The sequence below is a fragment of the Rhamphochromis sp. 'chilingali' genome (genome assembly GCF_963969265.1).
Source record: "Rhamphochromis sp. 'chilingali' genome assembly, chromosome: 2".
In the NCBI taxonomy this organism is placed as follows: Eukaryota; Metazoa; Chordata; class Actinopteri; order Cichliformes; family Cichlidae; genus Rhamphochromis; species Rhamphochromis sp. 'chilingali'.
Genome location: NC_137930.1, coordinates 41,819,456 through 41,841,975, shown reverse-complemented (window position 1 = coordinate 41,841,975; position 22,520 = coordinate 41,819,456). Strand labels below are relative to the sequence as shown.

The window sequence follows — 22,520 nt, the reverse complement described above, 5'->3', positions numbered from 1 at the left end:
CTGTAAATGCTGAACTACACCTCTGGACTGCATTTGTGCTGTTCCAGCATTTTGAATGGGCATCAAACACTGGCTTATTTTCATACAGTTTATTTTCATAATAAAGGTACAACAATAATATTTTAAAAAGACGATTAGTGTCGGAACTCAGAAAAACTTGTATTTACAGTAACAGTCAGTAGGTGGAGCTCTCAGCTCTGATGTCCAAGAAGTGATGCTTACCAAACACTACTCAAAGTTCTTTTACTCTGAACACATAGCAACCTGAAAATATACAAAGTGCTGGTGATAAAAATCCAAGCTGTTTGGTCAAAGAAACTTTCTGGGGGGAAAAAAAAAAAAAAACCGCTTGTGGACGTGGTCTGTGTGATGAAACTGTGCATCATGTGCTATTAACCAATCAGCAGTGATGTGCAGAGAAACCCCGCCCCCTAAAAAAGGACGTAAACATTTTTATTTTTTAGTGTTTTTAGTTTTTGTTGGAACGCATTTTTGTTTTGTTCAAGTTAGTGTCTTCAATTAAGTTTAAACTGATATCAATGACATGTGGGCTCAGTTACCGCACGCGGTTTCTGTCTTTTAGATCTTTCAGATTTTAAGATTTTCCCAACTAAAAGCTTCTTCAGATTAATGGCAGAAATAAAAAAATTAAATTAAATAAAACAGTTTTAGTGTTCAGAGCTGATGGTCAAAGGGAAGGATGTGTGGCCGTTATAACAGAAGGGGGCTTCACATCGTTTCAACTAAAAAATAGAAATATTTGAGTTTAAAAAGAAAAAAAGCTTGCACAAACATTTTAGCAGCTTCTGTTTGTTTGTAGTGTTGTTATTGATTCAGTGTTTGTTTACTCTGTTTGTTTATCATTTAGTGTAGATCAATCGATCAATTACTCATTCAGTTTCTTGACTCGAGGCTGGCGTCCTTCCTGTAATGCAGTGTTTCGTGTTCTGATCTCGGAGTCTGCGATTGGCGATCTTACACTTTAAGGGAGTGTCCTCAGACTGGCCTCATCAACCTCATCACTTCTTCTTAATAGCAGCAAGGTCCCGCTGCAGCTCGGAGAACTTGGGCCGGTCCTCGGGGCTGTACTGCCAGCAGCGCTGCATCACTTTGTACACATCGTCAGGGCAACGTTGAGGGCAAGCCATCCTGTAACCTAGCAACCAGGAACACATGGTCACCACTTGATGATATCACTGATTTTGTGATGCAGCTGATTGATTATCTGAGTGTTTACCTTTCTCCACCTGTTCTCGAGCCTGCTGATTGGTCATCCCCGGGTAAGGACATACCCCCAGACTGAAGGTTTCCCACAGGAGGATACCGTAACTCCACACATCGCTCTCTGAGCTGTAACGACCTGCAGCGCCCAATCACAGCACAGCACACAATCAGCAGCCACTCTCTGCTCTGTTTTTATTAACTTCTGTCACAGACTCAACAGCTTCTTTAAAAATCAACAGGCATCTCAGGTACAGGTGTGTGTGTGTGTGTGTTACCATAGTTGAGCGCCTCAGGTGCAGTCCATTTTATGGGGATCTGTTTGAGTCCAGAAGAAGAATAAATGCCGTCATCCTCCTGACGACTCATCCCAAAGTCACTGATCTTCAGCACGCTGTTATCCCCGACAAGACAGTTCCTCGCTGCCAGGTCCCTGAGATACACACAGACACACACACATACACACACACACACACGCATACACGATGGTTAAACTCAGAAAATACTTAAACTTTGAACTCACTCCGAGTTTGATGGCAAGAACAAGTCTCTGCAAAGTTTTGACGGGTTTTATAACCCCGCCGTAACCATGGTTACCTATGGATGCAGTTTTTGCTCTCCAGGTACGCCATCCCAGCCGCAGCATCAACTGCAAAGCGAAGCAGCTGTTTGGTCTTCAGCTCATCCTTCTTCTTTCTCAGGAATGACAGAAAGTCTCCACCTGGACTCATAAGACACACCTGTTAGAAACTGACCAATAACAATACAAGTTCACTCAATTTAAGCTTCACCCACCAGGAACGAGCTCCATGACAATGTAGATCGGCTGTCGCTGGGTACAAACGCCAATCAGCTTCACAATGTTCGGGTGGTCATACTGCTTCAGGATTCTGCAGCCAATCAGAGAGGAGCAGAGTGAGCGTTCAGCCAATCAGAGAGCAGAGTAAGTGTTAAGCCAACCAGAGAGGCCATTTTTTATATTTCTCACTCTGTTTAATTAATTTCTGAATGTGATCATCACCTCTTTCTTTGGTTAGAGGTAACTATCCCACGCTTCTCTTTCTGGAACAAACTCCTGGAGGAGGCGGGACTCTGGGCAGGTGTGGGATACTCACAGTGCCTCTGGTTCAGAGTTTTCCTCAGGCGGGTTGTCTCTGTAAGACTCGGGGTCACTGACTAAGGTCAGGTAACAGGTCAAAGTGCCCGATCCTCTCAGAGTCTTTGGGTGAAATCCAGAGAAACCTGTAGGTGTCACGGGGTCATCAGCCTGCTCTAAAAAAAAAGTGTTGGAGGTATGGAAGGTCATAAGCACCTCAATCCACCTCACTCCCCGAAGGCCAAAGGTCACTGATTGCATTGTATAAGCTGATCTAAGGCCACGTGTAATACGCTTGGCTGAAGATGAGCTGAGCGCTGAGGAGGATTAGAAGGCGGTGAAGCCTTAGCAGAGTCCTGGCAAACTTAAACAGAGAGTGAGGGGTGAATGCTAGGGGGAGCTCCTTTTTGATCCATGTCTTTAATGTCATGTAGAGTTCTGAGACAGAACCAGTGGAGCAGCAGAACTGCATGACAGATCCTTTCTTTAACACAAGGACCAAAGCTGTGATCAGGTATCACCCTGCTCAGCCTCCCTTATGGAGAAGAGATGCGATGTAGTTTTGGCCTTTCTCTGACTGTCCCATCTACAGTTTGAGACAACCCTAATGACCATCACTTCTTGGACATCAGAGCTGAGAGCTCCACCTACTGACTGTTACTGTAAATACCAAATCCAGGAGGATCTGACTGGAGGAGCGCAAGTCGACCTTGGTGTGATGAGCCTTTTTCCGGGTTTTTAAACTCACATCTTTCTGTTCCTGAGGCTGATAGATGGGTTGAACTTTCTGAACTTGCTTTATAATTTTCTCTTCTTCTCTTCTGGCACCGTGGATAATGATTCAGGGTTCAGGTTTGGCTTCCAAAGTCAAAACCGTGCCCTTAACATTCAGCTCGGACTCAGCGGGTATAGAAGAGGGTTTCCTGTTTTCCACCTTCAGGGTTTCTACCTGAAGGCGGAAAACTCTGGACCTGTTGAGATGGGAGGAGACTATGGAGGGATTACTGCTCTGGGAATACCGACATTCCAGCAGGAAAGGGAGAAAAGGACGTCTGACATCGCCCGATTAGATGCTGACATAACAACCCAAGTTTGACAGGGAGTACACAGACAGACATTTGGGCTGTTTCCCGATATGTGGTGTAAAAACTGTTTGATTGATTTGCTACTGACTGATTTGTTGATGATGATGATGATGTTGATGGTGCTTGCATGAAGGGCTCACCTGGCCTCAGACAGAAAGCGGATCTTCAGCTCTGGAAGCAAATCCTCTTTACACGTTTTCACGGCGACCGGTGTTTTGTCTCGCTGCAGAGTCCCTTTGTACACCTCGCCAAAGTTACCCTGTAATAAAGACAGCAACGACCGACGGGAAATGAAGGCGGTGAGTGAAAGATGAGTATAAGGACAGGTAGATGCCTCACCTTTCCCAGCAGGTCCCCCAGCACCACATCCTCATGGTTCAGGATCCACTTCTTGTCCTGCAGAGAAAAAACAGCCAGTGAGCACCAAATACCATCATGATAACTAACCTCAATGCACAACTGTATGTGGGTGTAGGAGGGGCTACCTTTACAACGGGGTTTTGCAGCACGACTCCAGACTTCTTGGTAATGACTTGCTTGGTGGTGAAGTGATGCTCAATGAGCTGAGGGATGGTGGTGAAGCCCGTCCCCTCAAAACGGTACTGATTCTACCAGAGAGGGTGAGAGACATTAGCTTAACATATGAGAGAGACACACACACACCAGGTTACTGTGTGTGAATATATGTCGATATATTGGATGATGAAGTGTGTGTGTGTAATCGCACGTACATCAGCATACTGGATGATGAAGTGACGTCTCTGATCGTCAGAAAAGACAGACAGGACATACTCGCCCGGTTTGCCATGGCTCTCCCTAACGAGGAAGTCTCCCTGTTGCCGTAGTAACTCCTGAGCCTCAATGCGGGGGATGGCGCCGTGGTACCACTCTTGCTCTGCTAGAGGGCGTTCCGATGTGGGGATCACATCAAAGAACTGCTGCAGAGATGCAGAAGAAGAAAAATCTCCAATATAATCTGATCCTTCCACCTCTGATTCAGACCGCCCTCTCCCCCCACCTCCTCCAGCTCTATTTGGGGGAAACCGAGGCGTTTCCAAACCAGATGAGACTAACGATCTCTTAGGTGTCCTGGATCTTCTCCCAGTTGGAGATTAAACACCTTAGTAAGGATCAGCACAGCATCCACATCCCTACAGCAACCGCTCCATCAGTCACTCTTCCACTCTGCTCTCTCTGAGATACCGAAACTCCTCCAACCAAGGACCCTAAGCCTCCAATACCTAGAGTGAGAACATGGCCTCACACATGGAGCTGCTCATTCTCATTCTCTGGAGAAGCTGAAGGTGATGTGAATCAGTTGACCCGTGATGCCAGAAATGCCAATGAGAAATTCAAAGAGGCGGTGCCAAAGCCAAGTCCCTGAAATCCACGAGCACTCCCTTTGTTACCCTGTCTCTATCCGTAAAAGTTTTGAACAGCATCAGTAACAAAGGGCAGCCCCAGTGAAGTGCAGCACCACCACCACCAAGCCCTCATTGAGGCCGTACAGGGGCTGAATGCACGCAACTACGAGCTAGAAGGCTCTTACTTCCAAAGCACCCTCTAGAGGACTGCCCAAGAGATGTAGCTGAATGAGTCCACAAAGCACAGGTAAGCAAGTTGGACAAACTCCTTCCACACCTCAGTTACAGCTTTGGCTAATGCCAGAGTCACTCTCTGATTAGCTGCTTCCTGTCAGATCTATCTGGACTCCCACAGGCTAATCAAGACTCCTCCGTCCTCTGGAGGCTTCCTTCACCTCTGATTCTGTTGAGATATAAACGGGTTCAGTGTTGAAAAGTCTTACCGAGGTAGAGGAGCCCAGCATTGCTTTGGGAGATCGAATCATCCCAGCCAGAGAGTGACGAAGAGTGTCGAACCGAGATCCACGGTCCTTCACTTTGTCCTACACACACACACACACACACACACACACACACACACACACACACACACACACACACACACACACACTTAATCCAGAGCGCTACATTCAAATGTTAAATGTGGAAAAAACGCTTGTGAAAAGGAATCTCTTCCTGTCAGTTCTAATCGATAAATGAAAACTAATAATTGAATATTTACAGTTGATCCGACAGAGCGAGTATCGTCCTCGTATGGCAGTGCGGGGGGTGGTGGCGGCGGGGGAGGGGAAGCAGCAGCATCTGCCATCTTGGCGTCGAGCAAGGCCTTCTGGGAGGCAAGGCTCGCCTCTGAGCTGCGCAGTGATTGGACAGCGTGCCGAAGCTCGAGGAGAGAGAGTTTCTGACTGAGCAGCAGGACGCAGCTGAGGGCGAGAGACACAGACAGTCAGAGACAGAGAGAGAGAGAGAGGGAGAAAGAGAAAGCTCTGACTCCACCTCCTCGCACTCACTCGCTCTTCTTCTCCGCACTCTGCTGACTCGTCTGGATTTTGTTGTCCAGGTCGTCAGCCAGCGCCTCCTTGCCCTGCAGATTCTGCTGAGTCAGCTGCAGCTCCTCTGTTGCTGACGACAACCTAAAGGCAATTAAAACAAGGGTTAGTAGCCACACCCACATACACACAAAGACAGTGGTGTAACTCCACTAAGTACACCACCCCCCATCACACCGACCCTAAAGCCAAACAGGCCAAAGCAGGCAGAGTGGTGCTCAGGACCCCAGGCAGAAATCACAGAGCTCTGCGCTCACCAAAATCAGATACTAACAGGTACTACAAGCTTTTAGTTTGGTGGGTTACGGCAAACACTGAAATGAAAGTTTGAAAAAACGCACTTGGCTCTCAAGCTTTCGGCTGTCAGCGTGTTCCACAAAATCTCATTGGCCGGCAGGTTGTCCATCTCCTCCGAAAGAGATGCGTCAAACTCCACAGTCGCCTCTGGCGTCTCCGGAGACCTAAGAGAGGTAGGCAGGTGGTTACCAGTGCAACCCGGACAAAGAGGTGTCCTGTCCAACAGGTGTGAGCTGACCTGTAGGCGTCGATGAAGTGCTGATACTCGGCAAGAGGATCGATCTGCTCAACTGCTGCCGCAATCTCCTGATGGACCTTCACGATCTCCTCAGAGAGAAGACTGCTGATCTCACAGTACTCCTCAAGAATACTTTTCCTGCACCAATACACACACAAAAAGTAGCTGACAGTACTTTTCCAGAATATTTTTACTGCAGTAATAGATAGGTATGAGATGGTATGACAGTGGTCATGTGACTCACAGGGCAAGTGTCATGTCTTCCTGCATCCTCTGCAGAGCGTCCAGCAGGGCGGGTGCGGCATGGCAGCGGTGTTCATCCTGCTGCGTCCGGGCGCTGCACACCGCGAGCACATACTGGTTGTGAAGGTTGTGGAGCTTCCCCATAGCCTTGTCATAACGGTCGCGGGCACGCTCCACCTCACGGCCTTTAATTGGAAGTGAGAGACGGTTAGGGAGGAGTCAAAAGGACAGTGTAACAAAGAGGGTTTCAGGGACTCACCTTTGGCTACAGCCTCTCTGTATTTCTCTTTGGCGTTGCTGGCATCACGGCTCAACTGACGATACGTCACCTTCAGCTTATCCAGGTCAGTCCTGGTTACCTAGCAACCATAACCATACCGAGAAGTAACGAATGAAATCTTAACCACATGCCTATAAATTTAAATGGTGGATGACATCATAATGATTAGTTTTTAATTAATTGAAATTATTTAAAAGCTGATGAAACCTAAGAGACGTGCTCAGGTGAGCTCACTCAGTCCAACATGCTTGTAAAAGCCCTGGCGTGCTTATATTATGCACCAACAGGAAACTAACTTTTAGCTAAGGCTCTGACTCAGTCTGCTGCCCCTCCCCCTGCACACCTTGTGGATGTGGCTCTCCAGCTGCTGATGAAGACTTTGGTAGCTCTTCTTCACCTGCTGCTTGTCCCGGATCAGCGTGGCGAGACGGTGCAGTGGCCCCGAGTTCAAATCGTCGGCGTGACTTCTCATTATCCGACCCAACGCCTCCGTCTGACGAATCACCTGCGACCACGACTGGGACACACACACACACACACACACACACACACACACACACACACACACACACACACACACACACACACACACTTAGACTGGTCCACATGCTTTGCCCCTCCCATTAAACCGACAACTGAGCCACTCACCTTACTCACGGTGCTGACATAGTCGGCAGTTTCTTGTTTCTCCATCTGCTGCGTCATGCTGAGCAGCAGAGAGGCATACTCTTTATCACTTTTCACCCGCAGCGTCATGAAGCGCTTCACCGTCTCCAGCAGCTAGAAGGCAGGCAGCAAGAGTGAACCAGACAAGAAGTGACGAGTGGAGAGGAGGAGGCGCAGAATAATGACATCACACAAAAGACAGGTGTTTGACACAGAATGTAGATAAAAGATGGACCTGGCCACTGTGACACACTGATTTTTGGAGTCTCAACGTTAGCATTTTGGAAGGTGCTATGTTATTTATTTGATTAAGGAAGTGACCATATTTGTCCGAGAGGGCAGATTTACTTAATGCTGTGTAATATTAAATCAAAATCTTCAAATTTCACTCTCAAAACTGAAGATCACCCTTCTCAGCCCTGTTAGTACAGTAACCTCACAGCAGCCATATAAATTAACATAATTAAAAATGCTCCTAAAGGCTCCAACAAACTTTACTATACAAACTTTAAAAAAAGTGTTATATAAACATTTGCCCTTGTACGGGTGTAATAAACCAGGAAATTATCTATAGAGACTAGGGATGGGTATCGAAAACCGGTTCTTGTTGAGAACCGGTTCCCACTGTTTCAATTCCTTGGAATTGTTTGCCATTTTTGCAAACGATTCCCTTATCGATTCCAGTCGCCCCAAATGACGTCATCACGTTGCGGAGCGTCATTTACCTCGCAGGAAACACGGCGCGTAAGCCGCTCAAAAGTTTGGTTATACTTTACGAGAACGGATGACAACAGGGCAACTTGCAATACTTGCAAAGTAGATATTTCATTTAAGGGAGGAAACACTACGAATATGCAAAAGCATTTGCTCACAAAACACACGATGACCTTAAATGAATGTCGTGTTTTTAATTCCGCTCCGGACTCGTGAACCTCAACCCAGCAGCAGCGGTAACGTTTGCACGTCCTCTCCCGTTAATGCGGCAGGTAAATAATCAACTAACAGTGCATATTATGTTAGCGCAATCTGCCTTATTACAAAACCTACCATTACTGTGCATTTAGGTGACCATGATGAGAGAGACAGAGTCTGGCTCAGATGCTGGCAGCTCTCGCTGCAGTCTACCGTTAGCGTCTCCTTTCAGGCCAGGATAGACGAATGTCACCGAGCAGTGACTAAGTTTGTGGTAAAAGGTTTGCACCCATTTGCCACAGCAGATGCCCCCGATTTTCGGTAAGTGAATGTGTTTAATTGTAGGCAGGGACATTACTGGATATTCTTGTGTAATTGCTACAGAATAATTTATGTTATACTCTGTTATTGCTACAGAAGAATATTTATTTTATTATTTTACATTTACAATTTTTTTTTCCTGGGGCCCCTTTGACACCCCATTGAAGAGCCGTAGGCTGTGGATCTCTTAAGATCTCACTGTTGGGTTTGTAAGGCCATGTTACTCCTAAATTTCTATCTTGTTCAAAGAGAAGATATAAAACGAAGTTCTAAGCTAATCGACCTTAGTGTTCTCCTTTTTTAAAAATAAGAATCGATAAGAGAATCGATAAAGAATCGAATCGTTAAACAGAATCGAAAATGGAATCGGAATCGTGAAAATCTTATCCATACCCATCCCTAATAGAGACCCCAAATTTTGTGTATTAGTCTGTAAACATGTTTATTTCTGCTGCAAAGTTTTAAATGGAGGTATGTGGGGACTGACTCACTGCTGCCCCTGCTGGACATGAGAGGAACTGTATCCATCTTTAATTACAGTCTGTATAAACAGTGCCCACCACAGGTCAGACTGTGAACTGCACCCCTCTGATAGTGATCTCCGCAGGTGGAAACATGTTGAGCTCTTTGAGTATTTGAGGCTATATCAGACCTTTAACTCCCAGTCCTGCAGCTTCAATAATCCCTCGTGGGAATTCCTTAGATCCCGACCGAACCCCATCCTGGATCTCAGTCTTTGTGTTTAACAGCGTGGATTAGCGGGCACTGATAGCATGGCCGTCTATGGAGAGACAGAAATATCAGCAGGTTCATAACAAATAGATGATCTGAAACAAACTCTTCAAACCTCGACATCTCCCACAGTCACTTCTAAACCTCTGAACAAATTGAGCAGGATATGTTTACTCTGCTAAAGCCACAGCCTGAAACCTCATAACCCATTTTATACTCTCTAACAACCCTCTAAAAACCGCTGAAATCCTCAGACACCAGAACAGGGTGATTTCACCTCCAGCACAGAAAAATTCAAACTGTCCGACAACAGAAATGAAACCATCAGGTGTGAAACACTCACTTCCTCCTTGGCTTTAAAGTGATTTAAACTATAAACATTAGCTTCAATCTGCTAAAGCTAACTCAAAAACTTTCCAAGACTTTCCAAAACACGTTCCAAGCATATTTCCAACATCTTCACTACTTCCTTCTAGGACGCTTCAAAACTTTTCAGACTTCCTTCAAACTATCTAATCACGTCACAAAACCTTAAAACACATGAAACGGTTTAAATATAGCTTTAAAGCACTTTAAGATGTTTAAAAACTGTTTTAAAAAGTTAAAACGGCTTGTGGCACTTTAAGTTTCAAACTATGCTAACGCTAGCCGCTGCTCCCGTCTAAATTAAAGGGAAATGAAGCTAGCGTGCTAAAAAGATAACGGCAGCTTCCTTTGGAATTGCAGGAAAACTGACTTATTAACATACTAACAGCTGCTGTTAAACTTTGTTCAGAAGTCTTTAAAACTGAAGCCGAACGCACTCAGAGACCCCCTGTCCGCTTCTCCGAACCTTTTCTCCGGGTACGAAGCTCCAATGGAGCGGCGGAGGAGCGCCGGGATACTCGCAGGGGGTTCCCAGTTTTTCCTGCACTCCTCGGACGCTTTCTGCCGCTTTAACGCACCAGGAAGTGGGTTAATGCGGCAGGAGGCTCGCTGTCCGATCACCGCGGTCCTCTGTCGTCCTTGGCCGGTATCATGTCCTCCGGTTCTTCTGGATTCTCTGCTCCGTTTCCCGGCTTCTCCAGCTGCTGTCCGGCTACCGAGCTAACGGCTAACAGGGAGGGGCTTCCGTGGGAAACGGAAGGAAGGGGGGAGGAGGGGGTCTTATTGTGTGGCTGAAGACGTGAACGTGTAACATGCGTGGGATATACGTTGGAAAGAGGAGCCGTAGGACACAGAACATCTGGATCAAACACTCCGATTTCACACACCTGGATTAAACACACCTGGGCATCATTTCTTATCGCTGCACCCTGTGGTAGAAACTATAAAAATAAACCTGAGAATGTGCACACCTGTATCTGAGCCAGGTAAGCATCTTGGTGACCCCCCAAACTAAATCTTGCAATAAAACCCATTCAGCTTGTTTAGATAGTGTCAGAAATATCCAGAGCAGCAGGGAGCCTTACCTGTACTGTTATCTCTCACTGTAGCAGGTATTAGCCCTTCGTCACTCCCCACATCCTTGTTATGAAAAACAGAGGTGGGACCAAGTCATTGTTTTGCAAGTCTCAAGTAAGTCTCAAGTCTTTATCCTCAAGTCAAGTCTCAAGTAATGTCAGGCAAGTCAGAGTCGAGTCTCAAGTCACTGGTGTAAAAGTCCGAGTCAAGTCACAAGTCTGAAACTTTGAATTTCAAGTCCTTTCGAGTCTTTAAAAAAAAAACGAAAAAATAATGTTGCAGTTATGCTAAATGTAAATATTAGACCATGTAATTTTAAAATCTGTGTTTTTCTCAACACATGACAAAATAGTGAACTTAGAAAATATACACAAATTGTGAAATTGCACCTCTTTAAAATGCAGCTCAATTAAACCTAGCTCCAAGAATAATTTTCACCGACAGTTCTGAGATAAGCTGCATGTTATTCTTGGATGCGGTTGTAGGACCGGCTTTAAAATCGCATGACAAAAATATACACATTAAAAAAAAACTGTATCACCAACGTAGCCTGGACAACATTTGCTAGTTAGATGAAGTCAGCTATCTCATCTTAGCATATTTATATGCATATTTATAATCATACGGTTCTTGGAGTGAGTGCATACACTCATGAAGTTTAGTAATTTCAGGTCACTGCAACAAGCCCAGGTACAGTTTACCGACGGATGGGTACAGGCCCTTGAAATTCACCGTGTAGAACGAAAGACCATCGTACGTATCATAAGTTTACCAGTCTCACAAATCATCTTCATAAATACACATTCCTTAACCGTTTATTAATAGGACCTTTGAGCTCAACGGTAATTAATCAGTAGTGGAAATAATTTCTGGTACCCATCACAGAAATGTAGCAGTGACAATAATACTGTATGCTGTAATCGTACTGGGCAATTAGTGATACAAAAAACCTGTTTTATCCTGTGAATAAAAGTATATGTTTTTGTCAATGTACCATAATAACAGAGGCGAAACGCAATATTGTGTCAGGACAATTCACTATTTATGCACAATAAACAAAGGAGCATAGCGCGACCATTTCTGTTCAGCGCCAGACTTGCTTGTAACCTATATCACCAATTATGTTAAGAAAAATGACGCATTAACTACAACAGCAGACTGACCTTTGTGTAAATGCTTGGAGCAGACTAACCTGTGAGCTGGAGTGTTCTGGGACGTTATATTTGGTCTTTGAATGGCTGCAATCCAGTCGCCTCTTTGTTACTTCGGAAACATGGCTCGAACAATTTCTCTTCAACGACGTAATCCGATAACAACCGATCTCTTTACCCGTCGGCTTCCCGTGGCTGTCATGTGACCGGCTATTGCAGTTAATAATACAACAGCTTCTTGACATTTTTGTGTTTCTTTTTATCGCTGTGTAACTGATTTCAATTGAAAGCCTGCGTGCGCTAGTACCTCTTGCCACGAGTTCCCAGAATCCTTTGCGGTTCTACCCGTGAATGACGTCACATTTTCAATCTCTATATAATATGCATGTTAAATTTTATATTTGGGGTAAAATATCAAGTCTTTTCAAGTAAACCGGTTCAAGTCCAATTTAAAGTCCCAAGTCATTGGTGTAAAAGTCCAAGTCAAGTTACAAGTCTTAGAACATTTTTTCAAGTCAAGTCTAAAGTCATAAAATTAATGACTCGAGTCTGACTCGAGTCCAAGTCATGTGACTCGAGTCCACACCTCTGATGAAAAATACCAAACATTTTTCTCTCTGACATTATCAAAGCGCTCAGATTAAGGTAATTTCCAGCGCACAGAAAAACACTTAAAGTTTCTGCTTCAGACTCATGCATGCTCATATCAAAGCACCTCCTCCTCCAATCAGAGGTGTTACTAGAGCGCGGGTAATAGAGCTCTATGAAGAACACACCTGAAAATATGACTACTGTGGCATGGGACAGCTTTTATCTGTGAATTTATTGAGTACATGTTTTTATTTTCTGTTATATTCCTCATGTAAATGGGGAGTCCTCTTCACACACTAAGGTTAATTATAAAGTTATATAAGGCCCAATGCTAGAACCAATTCTGTTTACATTATAATCCCTTGGGGAGTATCATTAGAAGGCATAACATACATTTTCACTGCTATGCAGATGACACCCAGCTCTATCTGTCCATGAAGCCAGATAACACACACCAATTAGTTAAACTGCAGGAATGTCTTAAAGACATAAAGACCTGGATGGCCGCTAACTTTCTGCTTCTAAATTCGGGTAAAACTGGGGTTATTATTATTAAGCCCTAAAAATCGTAGAACTATTGTATCGAACTAGTTGTTTTTATGTTGTTTTTAACCAGTTGCTTCTCAATGCCAGATTAAAAACATATGTAGGACTGCTTTTCTCAATTTGTGCAATACCTCTAAAATTAGAAACACACCCTGTCTCACAGTTACACTGGAATACTAGTTCAGTTCAATTCATTTTTTTAAATAGCACCAAATTACAACAACAGTTGCCTCAAGGCACTTTATATCATAAGGTAAATACCCTACAATGATACATAGAAAACAGAGAAACCCCCCCAAATCATATAACCTCCTGTGAGCAAACGCTTTGGTGACAGTAGTTCCCATTTAACATGAAGAAACCTTTAGCAGAACCAGGCTCAGGGAGGGGCAGCCATCTGCTGCGACTGGTTGGGTCTGAGCAGATAAAGACAGGAGAAGGACATGCTGTAGAAGAGAGCCAGAGATGAATAATAATTAATATTTAAATGCAGAGAGGTGTACAAACATATGTGAGTGAAGAAGAAACTCACTCAGTGCATCATGGGTAGCCCCCGGCAGCCTACACCTATTGCAGCATAACTAAGGGAGGATTCAGGGTCACCTGATCCAGCCCTACTTTATCAAAAGGAAAGTTTTAAACCTAATCTTAAAAATGGGGATAGTGTCCGTCTCCTGAATCCAAACTGGACACTGGTTACATAGAAGAGGGGCCTTGAAAGCTCAAGGCTCGGCCTCCCATTCTACTTAATACTCTTGCTTTCATGGGGTGATACTGAAGTACTATAAGGTCATTAAGCTAAGACCTTATATGTGAGGAGCAGGATTTTAAATTCTGGATTTAACAGGGAGCCAATCAAGATAAGCCAATATAGGAGAATTATGCTCCCTCTTTCTAATCAGTCTCTGCCTGTCAGTACTCGTGCTGCAGTATTTTGGATCAACTGAAAGCTTTTCAGGGAGGTTATAATAACAAATTACAGTAGTCATAAATACATAAACGAGTTTTTCAACATCACTATGAGACAGGATGTGATGCTGAGGATCTAATTTTAGAGATATAGTGCAAATGTAAGAAGACTCCCAGATTCCTAAAGCGCCTTGAGGCGACTGTTGTTGTGATTTAGCACTATATAAATAAAATTGAACTGAATTGAATTCCTCACAGTGTCACTGGAGGCCAAGATAATGCGATTAAGAGTAAGTATATGGTAAAATACCTATTTGTAAGATTTTCAGGGCTGAGTACAGCCTCAGTTTACCCAAATTTTGAAGCAGAAAGTTAGCGGCCATCCAGGTCTTTATGTCTTTAAGACATTCCTGCAGTTTAACTAATTGGTGTGTTTTATCTGGCTTCATGGACAGATAAAGTTAGGTGTCATCTGCATAGCAGTGAAAATGTATACTATGCCTTCTGAAAAGATCATTTGTAACCTTCACTAAAGCTGTTTCTGTGCTGTGATGAGCTCTGAAACCTGACCGAAACTCTTCCAATAAGCCATTTCTCTGCAGATGATCTGTTAGCTGTTTGACAACCACTCTTTCAAGGATTTTTGATATGAAAGGAAGGTTGGAGATCAAGTGATGGCTTTTTAAATAATAGTTTAACAGCCTGGCTACAGTGCTGAAGAGAAACCTAGTGGTGTTCTTATTTTCTTTAATCAGTGATGAATAGTAAGATGTTCTAGCTTTACTGATGGCTTTCTTATTAAGCAGCACACTATTTTTCCAGGCTACATGATGATCTTCTAAATTAGTGATACGCCTTTTCCTCTCCAGCTTACAAGTTATCTGCTTCATGGTGCGCATTTTAAAGTTATACCAGGGAGTCAAGCACTTCTGATTTGAGGCTCTTTTTCACAGGAGCTACAGTATCCAGAGTCATACGTTGTGAAGAGGTAACATTATTAACAAGATAATCGACCTCTATTGGTGTAGCGTTCAGGTAGCTGCTCTGCTCTGTGTTGATATAGGTCATTGAAGAAGATAACAGTGGGTGGATTATATTCTTAAATTTAGTTACAGCTCTTTCAGAAAAAAATCTACTGTGATGACATCTATTCCTCACTGCTGTGTAATCCATTACTGTAAATGTAAATGTTCTGGTGTTCACTGTTTGCCTGCTGTATCAGGAATAAATGAAAATAAGATGAATTACCTCAGCTTATTTTTTGGCTCAGTAATATTGATGATCAGCTTTGAATGCCTAATAAGGTTTTGGAGGGTCAGAGGACATTCACGGATTCCCGGCCGCGTCCTCAAGTCATGCGCGGCTCAGCTGGCTGGAGTGTTCACACACATCTTCAACCTTTCCCTCTCTCTGTCTGTAGTCCCAGCCTGCTTCAAAATGGCCACCGTCGTCCCTGTACCCAAATCCTCCACCATCTCCTCATTGAACGACTGGCGACCTGTAGCCCTGACCCCCATCGTAAGCAAATGCTTCGAGAAGCTGGTCAGGGACTTCATCTGCTCTGCACTACCCGACTCACTGGACCCTCTACAGTTTGCATACCGCCACAACAGGTCCACTGATGATGCCATAGCCCTGACACTACACACTGCCCTGTCACACCTGGAGAAGAGAGACACGTATGTGAGGATGCTGTTTGTAGATTACAGCTCAGCATTCAATACCATCGTTCCCTCGAAGCTGGACAGGAAACTGCAGGATCTAGGACTGAGCAGCTCCCTCTGCAGCTGGATCCTTAGCTTCCTGTCTGACAGACGCCAGGTGGTCAGACTGGGCAGCATCACCTCATCCCCCGTCACACTGAACACTGGTGCTCCACAGGGGTGTGTACTGAGCCCTCTCCTGTACTCACTCTACACCTACGACTGCACAGCCACTAACAACTCCAACATCATTGTGAAGTTTGCGGACGACACTACAGTGGTGGGTCTTATCACCAATGGTGATGAGACGGCTTACAGGGAGGAGGTCAGCGCCCTGACCCACTGGTGTCAAGACAACCATCTCACCCTCAACGTCGCAAAGACAAAGGAGTTGATAGTGGACTTCCGGAGGTGCAGAGAAGTACACACCCCCATCACCATCAACGGCGCTGCTGTGGAGAGAGTGAGCAGCTTCCGGTTCCTTGGTGTACATCTGGCTGAGGATCTTACGTGGTCAGTACACACAAACAAAACAGTGAAGAAGGCGCAGCAGCGCCTCTTCTTTCTCAGGAGACTGAAAAGATTCGGCATGAGCCCCCGCATCCTCAGGACCTTCTATCACTGTGCCATTGAGAGCATCCTCACTGGATGCATCACCACCTGGTATGGCAACAGCACCGCCTACAACTGCAAAGCTCTCCAGCGAGTAGTGCGGTGCTCTGAACGGATAATTGGAGGTGAGCTTCCCTCCCTCCAAGACATCTACAGGAAGCGGTGCCTGAGGAAAGCGGGGAGGATCATCAAGGACTCCAGTCACCCCAGCCATAAACTGTTCAGACTACTTCCATCAGGAAGGAGGTTCTGCAGCATCCGGTCCTGTACCAGCAGACTGAGAGACAGCTTTTTCCACCAGGCCATCAGACTGCTGAACACGTCATAGACACCTCAGCTTCACTACTGGAACTTCAACATTATGCACTCCATACTGTACAGTAATACCACTGTTTTGCACATGTCTCAACTCTGTATATTTTTATATATTTTATTTATTGTTTACTCTATTTAATTTGTAAAATATGCGTACACACACACACACACACACGTAGAAAAATATTTAGTATACACATCCAGAAATGCATATACTATTATATATTGTACATATATTTATTAGTTCAGATGTAGCCATTCTTGTATTTTGCTTGTTTACATTATTGTATTTTGCACAACTCTGTTGCTTGTGAAGCTCGCACACAAGAATTTCACTCACATGTGCTGTACCAATGTACCTGCACATGTGATGTGGCAATAAAAGTGATTTGATTTGATTTATTGAATTATTTGTTGATTCTTTGATTTTAAACTGCATCAAACACATTGTCACAGTTTGGACATTTAAAACGTCTCGCAGGAGCTGAGAGTCTTCGTCAGCACTGAAAACACAGGGCGTCATAAGAGGAATGAGAAAAATGTCAAATCCAGCCATTAGGAGCAGAGTGTGGGCGGGGCTTTCATCAGGAAACTGAAGGAATGAAGTGGTTTCTGTTCAACCGGTCAAGGCGCACACGTCTGCTGAGTTTACTGACTTCTGTTAAACACAGTTTCCTGTTTGGTTTTTAAAAGTTTACCAGAAATTAAATGCACGACTTCCTGCATGTGATCACACATATTGATCATCTGGCACGCGCGCTCTCGCTCTCACACACAGACACACACACACAAGCCCGTTCAGCTATCTTAGTGAGGACCTTCATTGACATAATGCTTTCCCTGGCCCCTAACCCTAAACATTAAAAATGACCCTAACGCCGTCAAATTTGTGAAGACCGGTTTGTGCGCCCTCACAGTGACTGTTGGTTCTCCCAAGTACAATAGAATGCAGATTTCGGTCCTCACAAAGACAGCTAGACAGGAACACACACACACACACAAAAAACACATGCACAGCAAAAAAATGACATTAAATGAAGTCAAATTCAAATAGAGACCAACTTATAGTTTGCGTTTGTGGGGGGGGGGGGGGCACCGAAACCACAGCGAGGAGGTGGTGTCGGGTTTGCAGTGACAGTGGTCGAGTTACATAGAAAATGAACAGAGGGAGAGAGAGGGCGTGTCGGCCGGTAGAACAGGTTTGGGCGAGGCGGTCAAGCGAGCTTCACGCACATAGTGAGCCAGAATGAGAGAGAGCAGAGTCAGATTTGTTTCCATTTCAGAGAAGAAGAAGAACACGGCGGCGGCGACCGACGAACATACAGGTGAGTCCCTGAAACCCCTTTAAATCCTCTGTAGTACAAATACTACAATACATCTACTTCAGCTAAACACTGGAGTACGTCATGTTATAGACGCAGTAGAAGTAACTCTGTACTTGGTTACTGCAGTACCTCTAGTTTATAAATACTTTGATTCACTCGAGAGGACTTTAAAATGTGACTGAAACCTCAGTATAATGCAGTACTCTGTGCTACACTATAGTACAGTACACTCTGCCGTACACTACAGTGTACTGTAGTACAGTAAATCAAAGTAAAATACACTACAGTACTGTGTTTACCTGCTCTTTACCCCACCATATAAATGGTGGAATCAGACCTCTGAATGTGTCTAAATACTAAGATTTGCAGTACTTCAACTTGTAACCTGTGGTACTTTTTACTTCAGTTAAAGTGTTGAGTACTTCACTGCTGACTTCATGTGATGACTCAGAGTGTGTACACCTCACAGCCACATTCATCCAGGTAACATGCCTCACCTGTTGGTCCAGGAGTGTCATCAAATGGTGCCTTCACTTAAAGCAGGAAATCTGGGCCTCGGTGAATTAATCTAACTTCAGTGTTACTGCACGAGCTAATCAAATCCAATCAATCAACCAAATTAATGGGCAGATGTCTGGGCGTGGGGCTTTTGCAGCATCACTGAGTACTATCACATACTTCAAGGGTCACAAGTAAAAGTATAAAGCAGAGGACAAAGTACTCAGATCCTTAACTTTGTTTTACTCTGTGAATGTACTCAATCAGTGAAATTACTCAGTTACTTTCATCATTCATTGAATAATCAACCACTCCTCTTATTGGTCAGATCTGATCAGTCACTCTGATCGGAACATCAGTTCTGCAGTAAGTGTACTTATTGATCACCTGTATTCATCTGTTTCCTTTCACATAGGTCTCTTCCTGCACTGCATTAACTGATTGGCCAGCTGCCTGATTGGACATAATTTTAGCCTCACCGTCTTGTGACGTGTCAGCATGTCCTCAAATATCAACGTCTCTCTGGAGAACCCCTACGGTCAGGTAACTATTCCACGGGCTAAGCTCCACTCTTCCAGTGACTCCACAGTGATAGCCAATCCAATGGTTATTACCAGCAATGAGAACCCGTACCAAGTGTCGAGCTCCGCCCCCCCACCATACACGGTGAAGGTGGATGGAGGGGGGGATGATGAAGGGGGGAGCTGCCGTGCCTGCTGCTACCGTTGCAGGAGAAAGAAGTGACATCATCGCTGCAGAGCGTGATGTCATAACAGTAGAAGGATTGTGACTGGCTCAGATTTATTTATTTGCTCTTCTAGAGGAAACAAGGATGAAAGGAAATGAGGAAACAATGAAGGAAGGAGGGAAGGAAATTTCATGAACTGGAGGATGTTTTCTCGCTGTGGCCATTTTGTGTCTCAAATACTTCACTTACATGTTTGTGAAGCTCAAACCTCCACCCCTCACCACCATCCCTACCCAGAACTGGGATTTCAGAGGCCATGGGGACTTGTGTGGTTACAAACACTTGAGGGGTCATGGCGTCTTTGTGGTGCCCTGCGGACTTCGGGGATCACAGGGACTTTTGGGACTCGGGGTCTTTATGGGGTCCTGGGTTTTTTTTGCCCTTGATGGTATTTTATTTTTTTACTGGCAGTTTTATATCAATACATATAAAAAAATATTGGGGAGATGATTTTTAGACACAAAATGGCCACCACTGAACCGCAGTTTCACTTCTGTGCCTTTGTCAAGAAACCTATAGTTTTGATGTTTTTCCTGTAAACAACATTAGGTATGATTTTATAGTGTTACTGGATATAATCAATATGTTGGATTATAACTGATTATATCTAATATCAGACAGAGGATTGTTCTCCAATGTTCTACATGGTTATATAGTGATGTTTGAATTTTGTAAACATTCAGAATTCAGCTGAAAAATCTTTAAAATGTTCAATTCAATGATTGAAACTTTATTGATTATTACAAAAGTTCTTGATCATTACGAACTCCAAATGAACTGATCTAAAAATATTTTTTATCAGGTTGTAAAAAAGCAGCTGTAAATTATACTTTTTGTTTTTCTTGATGATGATGAACATTTGTGTTTGTGTTTTTTTGTTGTTATTTGTTGTTTTATATTTGACACATAATTGGCATTATTCTTGGTTTTTTTCTGTTTTCATCACAGTGACTATGCAAATCAAATGAAGCAATCAGAGCACAGGTCATCATGTGGAATAAAATTTTAAATTTAAAACTTCATCTCTGTGGCTGCTCGCACAACATTAAAGTCTCAGTAACAGCGAGTCAAACATTTCTCTGATTTTTAGAATCAATCATTACAGATTTTATGATAATCATCATTAATTATTGTTAAAATATAAAGTCACCATTTAATTATTTTACTGTTAACAATGAAACAATTATTGATGATGTAGTTGATCATATATTGTGATCGGAGCTGATAGGAGGCAGAACCCTGCCCAATTTGGATCTGCGACCTTTGATTTGATCCACAAGCATAAACTAAGATGTATAACTCTGTACAATGGCTTGTGTCACAAATGTGTGCACCAAAACATAAACACAAATAAAAAAAATTATTTGAAGATGTAAATTATTTTAAAATGTCTGAATCTAAACCTGAGTAAACAGCAATCATTTGACTTACAAACATCTTTTTCACTTTCAGAGCTTCCTGTTGGTACAAATCTCTAAAAATACTTGGCTTTCTTTTCGTTCACTTACATCATCAAGCATGGGTGCATGAATTGGCAGATGTGCACGGATCATGCTGCATGTGTGCAGTGAGTTTTGGGGGGGTTTGTAATGCATTTATTGAATAACAAAAACATGGCACAGTACAGTACATCATTCATAATCAGTGTTACAAGCAGACAAGTGCAGATGAAACAAAGCAGAAAGAAAGATACAACAGTATATACTGACAATAATCAAATTATATATATTAAAAAATCATAATAATAAAAATAAATTATCAAATAAAATGGGATGAAATGTGCTAGGAATTAACATTTAGTTTATATTTTTCAAAAGTGTCCCTGAAAATTGAACCTTTGGACCCTTTCATGAATTTTAAGGAGAAGATGTATACGAATTCTCTATGAAAGGGAATGAGAGCATGCCTTCAGGTTGGGAAACAGGTCATTCGACTGTGTCCCTTGGAGTGTCCTGTGGGGGATGCTTCAAAAGTATGGGCGAATGCCCTCATGCTATGGGCCATTCGATCCATGTACAACTGTTGCAGGAGTGCAGGAGCTTAGTCCGCATCACAGGCAGTAAGTCGGACTCATTTCCGGTGGGTGTTGGACTCAGAGCTGCCCTTTGTCGCAGATTCTGTTCATAGTTTTATGGACAGAATTTCTAGGCATTGGCAGGTGGATAAAGGCTTCCACTTTGGTGGCCTCAGAGTCTAATTTCTGCTTTTTGCAGATGATGTGGTTTGGACCCTCAGTGTGGTAAGGTGTAGAGCTCAGCCATCCGGAAGGGGCTCAGAGTAGAGCCACGAGTCCTCCGCACTGAAAGGAGCTAGACATTCCTGGACAAAGGCAGACCTAGGACACGCTGGAGATATTATATCTGTCAGCTGGCCTGAGAAAGCCCCAGTGTTCCCCCAGATAAGCTGGAGGATGTGGCTGGGGAGAGGGAGGGCCTCTGCTGCCCCTGCCCTGGGTAAGAGGAAGAAAATCGATAATTGTTGTTACTTTTCAGGTAATGGAAGACATTTGTTACACCTGACTCTGACCTGGACTCAAACAGGACGTTGGGATGAAATATTAGGTTTTATTGCAGGCAAAGAGGATAAACAGGTAGTATTGTAAGGCAGAATTTCCAGAGTGACATTTGCAGAGGAGCAGGCAGGTTATCCACTGAATTCTCTCCACAGTTATTTTCACTGAAGCTTCACCTTCAGATTGTCCTGAGTAAAAACAAAATACAGTTTTTAAATAATGAATTCAGCTATTAAGGGGAAAAAGGAGAAAGAACAGTCTAAAAAGTGATTGCCCCTCTTGATAAATCATAAATTTATGGCAATTAAACATATTTTTTGGAAAACCGAGATAGGTTTCACTTCCACACCCAGGCCTCAATATTTTCAGACCTGCCAGACATAGGTATTGAATAGTTTTCTTGTTTAATTAATACCATAACTCAAAAATGTATTTTTTTCATGGTTCTGAGTCTCTTACCCAGTGTTTCATGTTTTGAATCTTGTTAATTCATTATTGTTTTGATTTGAAGAAGTGGGCTTGTTTCTATTGATTCTAATTTAATTACGATTGATTTCCTTGTGTTTAGAAGTTTTTCAATTTCTTTTTAGTTCCCTACTATATTATTTGAGATTTTTAATTTAGTCATAAAAGACTTTAGGATTATTAGTTTACATCCTGTTC

General features: G+C 43.5%; 1 protein-coding gene across 3 annotated transcripts; it reads right to left on the bottom strand.

The window, feature by feature from the left end:
* Positions 1–323: 323 nt before the first annotated feature.
* On the bottom strand, positions 324–10,594 carry fer (fer (fps/fes related) tyrosine kinase). Of its 3 annotated transcripts, none has more exons than XM_080874344.1 (20): positions 10,337–10,594; positions 9,425–9,553; positions 7,522–7,653; positions 7,217–7,390; positions 6,853–6,952; positions 6,595–6,778; positions 6,351–6,515; positions 6,157–6,276; positions 5,777–5,899; positions 5,488–5,689; positions 5,210–5,308; positions 4,134–4,337; positions 3,888–4,010; positions 3,742–3,798; positions 3,543–3,661; positions 2,017–2,111; positions 1,819–1,942; positions 1,500–1,654; positions 1,238–1,360; positions 324–1,156 (listed from the first exon to the last, which is right to left on the bottom strand). In XM_080874344.1, exons 2-20 carry the CDS (start codon positions 9,491–9,493, stop codon positions 1,020–1,022), a joined length of 2,505 nt encoding a protein of 834 aa, XP_080730470.1. In that variant the 5' UTR covers positions 9,494–9,553; positions 10,337–10,594; the 3' UTR covers positions 324–1,019. The 3 variants fall into 3 exon arrangements, with proteins under 3 accessions (XP_080730470.1, XP_080730469.1, XP_080730471.1); XM_080874343.1 differs by having other exon boundaries at positions 4,134–4,340; positions 10,337–10,593; XM_080874345.1 differs by having other exon boundaries at positions 4,134–4,340; positions 6,351–6,488; positions 10,337–10,592.
* Positions 10,595–22,520: the final 11,926 nt, after the last annotated feature.

Excerpts from the sequence above, each read along its gene's own strand:
- fer (XM_080874343.1), bottom strand. The coding sequence starts at position 9,493 with ATGGGGTTCGGTCGGGATCTAAGGAATTCCCACGAGGGATTATTGAAG. Across the intron at positions 7,391-7,521 it reads ATGTCAGCACCGTGAGTAAG|TCGTGGTCGCAGGTGATTCG; the intron begins GTGAGTGGCTCA and ends TGTGTGTCCCAG. Across the intron at positions 6,953-7,216 it reads TGGAGAGCCACATCCACAAG|GTAACCAGGACTGACCTGGA; the intron begins GTGTGCAGGGGG and ends TATGGTTGCTAG.